The sequence below is a fragment of the Meleagris gallopavo genome, chromosome 14 (assembly GCF_905368555.1).
Source record: "Meleagris gallopavo chromosome 14, MGAL_WU_HG_1.1, whole genome shotgun sequence".
Classification (NCBI taxonomy): domain Eukaryota; kingdom Metazoa; phylum Chordata; class Aves; order Galliformes; family Phasianidae; genus Meleagris; species Meleagris gallopavo.
The window spans coordinates 19,357,284-19,365,778 of record NC_139417.1 but is presented as its reverse complement, the minus strand read 5'-3'; the positions used below and the strand labels follow the sequence as shown (position 1 = coordinate 19,365,778).

The following is an 8,495-nucleotide window of genomic DNA, read 5'->3' as shown; positions in this document are numbered from 1 at the left end:
GCACGGTTGGGTTGGAAGGGACCTCACAGCCCCCAGCCCTCCCCCTGCCATAGGCTGGCTGCCCCTCCGGCTCAGGCTGCCCAGAGCCCATCCATGGCCTCAGGCACCTCCAGGGATGGGCAGCACTGCCAGGGCCTCATTGCCCCAGCAGTAAAAAATGTCTTCCCAGAGCTAATTTAAGACCACCATCTTTTACTTCAAAGCCGTTACCCTTTGTCCTGTCACTACGCTCCCTGACAGAGCCCCTCCCCAGCTCTCCTGTAGGTCTCCTTTAGGTACTGGGAGGCCACAGCGAGGTCTCCCCAGAGTCTCCTCCAGACCTAACATCCCCAGTTCTCAGCCTGGCTCCATAGCAGAGGTGCTCCAGCCCCTGAGCATCCTCACAGCTCCTCTGGCCCCACTCCAACAGCTCTGTGTCCTTCTAACACTGGGGGCCCCAGAGCTGAAGGCAGCACTGCAGGTGGGGTTCACAGGAGCGTAGATTTCAAAGCATCACTTTCCAGAGGAACTCAAGCACACACTGATATCTCATGCAAAGTGCTGTTGCTTACACAGTAGCTGTTTTACCAGCAGCCACCAATCTCAGCCAATAGCTTAATTCAATAACATAAAATATAATTTCCCAAGCAAAACGAAGAGAGGCTTATGGAAGAGAGGATGTCATAACAACAAAACTTATGCTGAGGCAGGCGCAATTTAAACTGGATTAAAGTCAAGAGGCCTATCACTTTTCCATTCAAACCCGGCCCAGCTGGTTGTCCACACGAATTCTCAAGCTCTTGCAGAACAATTCAGAGAATGCCCTCCAGAGATTCAACTATACAGGAGTACTCCTGTGTACTGGGCCTGACTAGAATGGAGCTAACATTCTTCAGAGCAGCCCACGTGGTGCTGTGTTTTGGATTTGCAACTAAAAACAGTCTTGATAAAACGTCAGTGCTTTAGCTATTGTTGAGCACTGCTGGCAGTGTTGAGGGTTTCTGTTGTTCTCCATTTTGCTGCCCAGCAATGGGCCGGAGGTGGATGAGGAGCTGGGAGGGTACACAGCCAGAACTGCTGACCCAAGGGGTGGTCCATGCCTGATGACATCATGCTCATCTTCCCACATAACCATGACTCATATTGAGTCTTGTTTTCCAGGAAGTGGCTGGACATCTGCTTGCCATGGGGAAGTAATGAATAAATTTGTCACTGCTTTGCTGGCAAACATAGCTTTGCTTATGAAACTACCTTAATGTTGACCCACAAGTTTTTCCACTTTGGTTCTCTTTGATTCTCTCCTGTTCTGTCAAGGTGGGTGGGAAGTGAGCAAACAACTGCATGGGGGCTTAGCTGCTGCATGGGATGAAACTACTACATCTGGTTAAACAGCCAGGTCATTAAAATCCCCTCAATCTCAACACTTAGTTGGCAAAAGTTAAAAAAAAATAAAAATAAAAATTGGAAGGTAAGTCCATCTCCTCCTACCTTCTTACTTTGCTTCCCATGGCTCTGGCATGAAGAAATGCTGGGAAAACACTGACCAGAAATATTTCTTCAGCACATCACCTCTTCCAGTCAGCACGATGGTCAATGGAGCCGCATTAGCTCAGACAGGCACGTGTGCCCACACCACAAAGGTACAACTCAGATCACACCACAGGAGCTGAAAGGATGTCAGCATTCTTGGGAGCTACCCCATGATTTTATTAACGCAGTGAGCTGCATCACAACAATTTTCTTCTCAAAGAACTCTCCTGCCCTTAGGTATAGAGGAACTGTGAGAAAACACTGGCTGTCTGAGTCCTCAACTTGCTTTGATATTCCTGCCTGGCAACTTGTCAGCATGCAAATATACTCATTTTAGCCCATTAGGTGAGTGGTTTTTCTTTCATTAATGGTAAACACACTGATGTTACTAGAATCAGCAGTGTATCAGTAGACAGATAAGGAACTTACATATGGGTATCTCAGTTAACATGAAATATGTATTTCCATGCTCAACCTGCCATTTGGATTTTAACAAGCACAAGTTCTGCACAAGGAAATTTTGAGACAAACAGTACCGAAAAAGAGTCCCATTTATTTGAAGTTCTGTCAATAACAGATACATATTAAGGACAAATTTTTAAGTTCTAACACAAGTCGGAATAAAAACAATTGCGTGGGTTAATTTGACCCTAGAAACATTCCTGTAAAAAAATCTGTGGCACTTCAGCTGCTTATCTGGGAAATAGAGGACATTCACCAAAACAGACATTTCCATTAAAAAAAAAGTTTTCTTCCACACTGTTTCACTCATGTCCAAAATAGAACAAGATGACAACGAAGTTGTTAGGAAGCCTAAGAACGCAGGAGGTGCCTTGCCAAGTCAATAGGGAAGGCTCTCAGCTGAGGTGTAAGATCACCTTTCTTCACTGGTTTGACTCATCTATTCTCCTTCGACAGAATGGACAACAGTTATGCTGGAGTACAAGAAGCTCATAGTCTTCTGTGTGAAACATCTATGAATTAGAAACAGATTGAGGTACAAGTTAGCCTCTGACTAACTCAAAGAAAATGGAATTTCAAGGGGGTTTCTTACATCTTCTGAAGCTACTATTAAACAAGAATTGTCTTTCTTGCTTCCAGTTACTTACAGAGCTATAACCCAGAATATAGAAGCAACTTTGCACAGACCACTGCCAATGTAGTTGAAGATGCTCAAATCAATCAATTACTTTTCCAGAGGGAAGGATGAAAACTGGAGAGCACGTAACCAAATGAGACTGAATTCCTGCATTTCAGAAAGCCGTTCTTGAGAGGGGAAGAATTACTAGAGTGACTGAACCGAAAGCCAGCCGAGTTTACCGGGGTGACTCCCTGCTAGACCAGATGGAACGTCAGAGAGGCAGAGCAGAAGGGTGATTTGTAGTTACTCATCTGCTGTTCAGCTGAGGTTTGCCCATGGAGCTCAGACTACTACTGCCAGTGCAGCTTCTCAACCCTTTCTTCCCAAACTCAGCTACCTCAAGTTTTTAGGAATGCAGCCACTTCTCTGAGCATCACATTGCTTATTTTGTTTTCCATTGCCTTCTGTCTCTACATCACTCGTTAATTTACTAAATATATTTCAAAGTATGGCATATCAATTATTTCAATTTACTGATTTCTCAGAGGCAATGGGCTTTGGGGTTTTTGGATCCTCTCAATGAAGAGTACCTGAAAACACGACGGGCACATGGTAATGGAGGCATCGGGCAGCAGGGAACGGTAGTACTGCCATCGCAGCGGCTTGGGCCAGCGCTTAATCAGGACGTCCCTCCGACTCATTGACTGCAGAACAGCACGATTCACAACCACAGGAACAAACTCTGAGCTGCCTTGCTGCAGGTAAGAAGGTTTAGAAAGAATTACTGTTGCCAACTGCAAAGTCCTTCGAGGATTAGTAAGATCTTGTGAAATGCAAAAGTACAACTCTGTAGATAAGCTAATACAGAGCTGGCCTGAGCCCCGTCCTAACCTCACTGTCACTTTCACCAACAGCTTCAGTGAGAGCAGCGTCCAGCCGCATCTCTAACTTGTTCTCCATGAACTTCTGTTACACGTTAACACCTTGCAAATCACACTTGTGCCCAGGGGCAAGTATTAAAACCTCACAGTAACGACTATTTTATGGCTATACTGCCTGACACAGAAAGAGCCAGGGAAGACGCTGCCCAATGGTAAAACCAAATTTCAGGAACGTTTATTTTAAAGTCTTTGTACGTGCCTGTTTCTCAGGGCATTTGCCAGCAGAGGAAACATTTTGTTTTTATTTATTGTAAGACAGGAGTTATTGTCTCATAAATCCCTTTCCCTCATGTTCTGGGCCTCTTCCTGGACCTTTGCTTTGTATCTCTTTTGTGGGAGTTTACATCACACATTCATGCTAGAAGACCAGCGTGCACTAAGGCAAAATTTCCTCTGGATTCCTACTGGCAGCAAGAAAGAAATGACTGCAAGATGCAGGTACAGCTCTTACCTCAAAGCTCAGTTTTGCAGTAAAGGGATCATCGTCTTCAATAATAACTGCGCTGTCATTAAGCCTCAGACTCTGTGCATCTAAGTGTATTTCTTAAGGAAGAAGTTCCTCTGAGATCAGCTGTGAGCTCTCTCTCAGAATAAACAGAACATCATTCCAGCAGGACTGGTACTCTTGTTCCTCCAGAGGGTCAAAGTATTCTCAAACTGCTAGACTGCCCGACTGTTATAGAACATACTGGAGAAGGGCTTGCTCTGATTACAGTAACTGCAGAATTTTATCACTGCAACTGCTGTAGAACAGCTAAGTTGACTATAAGCAAATATGACATGAGCTCTGTTTATTTCCTGCCTGTCTGCTTCTCACACTGCAGAAAGCACACAAAGCAACCTCTTTAAGTTATGTTTCAAGCCATTTTAGTTAGGGACTGTGTTTTCTTGTGCACTGCTCTGCTCCCAGTGCCATACAGCCCCTCCAGCAACTGGGGGCTCTGGGTGCCGAAACATTACAAAACAAATTGATATCAAGGAAGGCCACGTGAAGGAGAAAGCAGCCACTGAAGCAAGCTGTTACTGGGAGGAAGTAACACACTTCAGGTTCTCCCCACTCTCCACAGAAAGCAGTTACAACAGAATAGGTACAGCGTGGCACTGCGCTGCTAAAAAGTGCAATACTGCATGATGAGAAGTGTTCTTGTGATGAACAAGCTTTACAAAAATATTAGGTTAAAAGACCACTCTGGTTGTTACACCAATGTAAAAAGGAAACAACATATGTTTTTTGCCGTATGGCAGAAAAAAGATACCACACACAAAAACAAACACACATAAACAACAACAGTCCCAATTGTTTTTCCTGAAAAAGGGACTGGAAGCAATTTTTAATCAGCAGGATACCATCACTCATCATCTCTTGCCATTTATTCCCGCTTTTATTCAATCTTGGAGCTTCGAGATCAATGAGAGATACAGCTTCTTCATCTGTGATACCATCTTCCAAATAGAACTCAACCAGATGCAGTACTTCTAAAGGGTGTGAAAACAGGGAGCATTGGATGGACACGATGACAGCACAGCCTCCTAGAAAACACTGTGCCCTTTAACATCCCTCACCTTCTGTAATGGTGTTTCCCCCACGTTCTCACGATGAAAAAAAAACAAACAAAACCACCCCCCCCACACTCTCAAAGGATGGCAGTGGCACCGAACACTTCATACATTCAGGTTTCCACAACACAGCAATGCTCTGCTGCTGCTATCGTGCAGTGAAATGCAGCTATCCCTGGGACAAGCAGCAGTCACTCAGTCCAATCTAACAACGCTCAAAGGAAAGGTTTGTCCAAACAACATCGCATGGGGAACAAATCAAGTACTAGCTGTCCCTGTTCACCTTAACATTTACCTACTTTACCTACTTGAAAAGCACAACAAAAATGTGATACTCCAACGCACCATAGGAAGAAGCGGAGAAGACGAAAGGCTGTCTGCAGTTAATGCAGACGTTCCCTAAGTTATTTAGCAAAGGGTTGTTGGTAGAGCACCTATAGCACAAGGGCACAAGCTCCTGCAAAGACACACACATAGCACAGTGATTGCAAACAGGTCGGCACAGTCAGTTCTCTTGGTTTCAACTAAACATGAGTCCCTTGGGTTTACACCATTGATATTACAACAGTCCCTGACCTGAAGAAATACTGCTGTGAAATCACATCCTTTAACATCTGAAAATGCTTTTGCATTAGAAATAGCTGTCTTTGCCACTCTAACAATGAAATTTCTCCTTGTCTTTGTGGTAAGGAGCAGAATTTTGCATCGAACACACAGTGCCAAAGGAAGTTGAAGAGAAGGCTATTGAAGCTTTTTTTTTTCCTTCACAGATTTGGTCAAATTCAAGTTCACCAATCAATTCATCTCTCTTATTTTCAAGAGCATAGTTATTTTAGGCCATTCTTAAGACTCTGTTTCTATTATTTCAGATGGCCAGGTACATGTTCACTTGCACAATACAATTTATTTTTAGTGACTATTCCATGAGACATGGCTTTATAGAGCACCGCAGAAATTCAGACTTCAGTTAAAGAAGAAAAGGTGATAAAATAAGACTTGAGGAAGGAAGGTCACCCAAGGGATAGGGGGAGGAGGGAAGGAGTGCTAGGAGTTAGGACAAATGAAAGTGACCTCCAGCTGCAGAAAGACACAAAGACCATGCAGAAAAAGGCTTGACAGAATTAATAGGCAGAGAGGAAGGTAGATAAAAGAGAGGAGAGGGAGGAGAGAAGCTGCCTGCCCATAAAGAACGAACTGGTTTTAGTTTGTTCTCGGGAACAAAAGGAAGCCTGCCCTAATGGATAACAATGAAAGGACTGTTTCCAGCAGAAATGGAATTCTAACACAGACCTACGCATAATATGTTTCAGACTTCGTGTATATGGCAACTCAGATATTAATGATTAGCACGAAACTACTTACTTCGCTGTCATGGAATGGCTTGGATCGGATCGTCAGGCTGCCCAACTCTACGGATTTCTGGAACCTAGCTGGGATCTGCAGTCCCTGTAACTTGTCGTAGGCATGACGTGCCAGTTTATATGCACCCAGAGCTTTACTTTGTTTTGCCAGGGTAAATAATGTATTACTGTAATTAAATTAAGGAATAAAAATACGTCTTTAGGAAAAATACAACGTTCTTTCTAATCATAGAAGATGTGCAATTTCTCTGCTGCACAGAGCAGCACCAGCTCTGTGTCACTGAACAAGGACTGTCTCTTTCATTAGCATGTAACAGTAACTGCAGTTCAGAAAGCTACCAATCATAACCACAACAAAGCATGCTAGGAAAGACATTTTGAAAGAACATGTAAATGAGGAAGTTACTAAAAGGAAAGCAAACATCCCATCCAGAGCCATAACGGAAGCAAAACTGCCCTCCCTACGGCAGCTGCTGACCCTTTCTGTTGTCTTTTACTGACAGATGCATTTCTGCAGTGTTCACAAAGGCCTTGTACGAGGTAACCTGATCTAGCTGTGGTGTCCCTGTTCAATACAAGGGATTTGGGCTAGACGGCTTTCAGAGGTCCTTTCCAACTCTAAGGATTCTATGATTCTACTTCCAAAATACATAACACGCATTCACAAAGTTGTGCAAATGTTAGGTTGAGAGACACTGCACAGCTATAACAGCCTCAGGTGAAGCAGAAGTGCCTGTTTTTTTCCCCCTGCACCCATCTTAGCTCAGGATCCTTGCAACAGTGCTGTCAAGATTCAGAGGCAGCATCCTGTTGGGATGACTAATACTCCTTGACAAAGTCACACATCATGCTGGGTGGGTGGCTGAGAATTACAGGTTGATTTGTACAGCTCTCCAAGACTATAAAGAAAAAAAAAAAAAGATAGTGGAGTTAAAAACAATAGTTTAAAGGTGCTGATTATTTCCTTAGGGGCACAAGTCGATTTCCATTAGCTATAACCCACAGCTGAAACTGAACATACCCTAACGTAGATCTCTGCACTGTGGCTCAACATCAATTACTGTTTTCGTGTACCTCAGCCTCTAGTTTCTGTGCAGTGTTGGAAGGATACACTTTTGAGATCCCCAAGGGAGTCTCCTTTGTTAAGCTGTGAAGCAGAAACCTGGAAATATTGAAGAGTGTTTCAGGCAAGTGGAAACTGAAAGGTTCCTCCTGTGGAATTAAAAACAGAGACATTTCTAAGACAATTCACATCACTACCCATCACAACACTAGGCATCCTAAGTATTGTCCTTCCTTCATGCAGCTGCAAAAAGAGGAGATGCTGACAGAACATACCAAATGGATTTCACATGTTTAACACCAAAGTTCATGCCTGTTACATGCAGAAAAAGACAGAAATGGATCCATGAAGCTAAAATAGAATCCTTACCAGGCTATTTAAAAGCAAGGCATGAACAGTGTGCAGCCTCCACTACTGAGAGGCCTGAAATAGTCTGACTAGCAGAGACCTCAGTTACACAGTCTTCTTTTGGGCAAGGGCAGAGGGTTCTCATATGCTCCACAGAAGATATTTTCACCAACAGTGGTTGGAACATTACTATAATTGCTGGGAGCAGCAGGAGCTCCCCACTCAAGACTGCATGTCTTTTGGAGTAGTTTACACGTATCACCACTGATAAGAGGTAACGTGCTGTGAGAATCTCTAAATGAGGGTGTGCCTGCTCTATAGATCTGCCTTCCCTGATTAAAGGAAGAACCCACTGCAGCCTGTAAAGAATTTGACATCCGGGGTGCTGGAACCAAACCAACACAGTCAGCAAAGCAAGTACTGGGGGTGGAGAGTCAGCCATGATCATACTGTGATATGAGACAAACACACATCAGCTAAAATGGCACTGCACTTTAAGAACTACGACAAGAGAAGTTCTTGTACAGTACAACAGAAAGCAGAGAAATGTTGCTATACAGTATCACTAATCTATCCTCTATTTAATTGTGTGAAGTCATTAAATGTTTGTTTATCTCTGGACTTCTGAAAGAAAA

The 8,495-nt window shown here is 43.6% G+C and overlaps 1 protein-coding gene across 2 annotated transcripts in view; it reads right to left on the bottom strand.

Annotated features, from left to right (window-relative positions):
• Window positions 1-2,042: 2,042 nt before the first annotated feature.
• IFT122 (intraflagellar transport 122) overlaps window positions 2,043-8,495 on the bottom strand; it is a 30,396-nt gene continuing 23,943 nt past the window's right edge. For both annotated transcript variants that reach the window (XM_085236030.1, XM_085236029.1), the window contains 7 exons: window positions 7,561-7,661; window positions 6,451-6,616; window positions 5,434-5,545; window positions 4,879-5,007; window positions 3,983-4,062; window positions 3,181-3,345; window positions 2,043-2,483 (listed from right to left, as the gene is read on the bottom strand). In XM_085236030.1, the coding sequence (XP_085092156.1) occupies window positions 2,394-2,483; window positions 3,181-3,345; window positions 3,983-4,062; window positions 4,879-5,007; window positions 5,434-5,545; window positions 6,451-6,616; window positions 7,561-7,661 (843 nt within the window). In that variant the 3' untranslated portion in view covers window positions 2,043-2,393. The remainder of the gene's footprint in view (window positions 2,484-3,180; window positions 3,346-3,982; window positions 4,063-4,878; window positions 5,008-5,433; window positions 5,546-6,450; window positions 6,617-7,560; window positions 7,662-8,495) is intronic.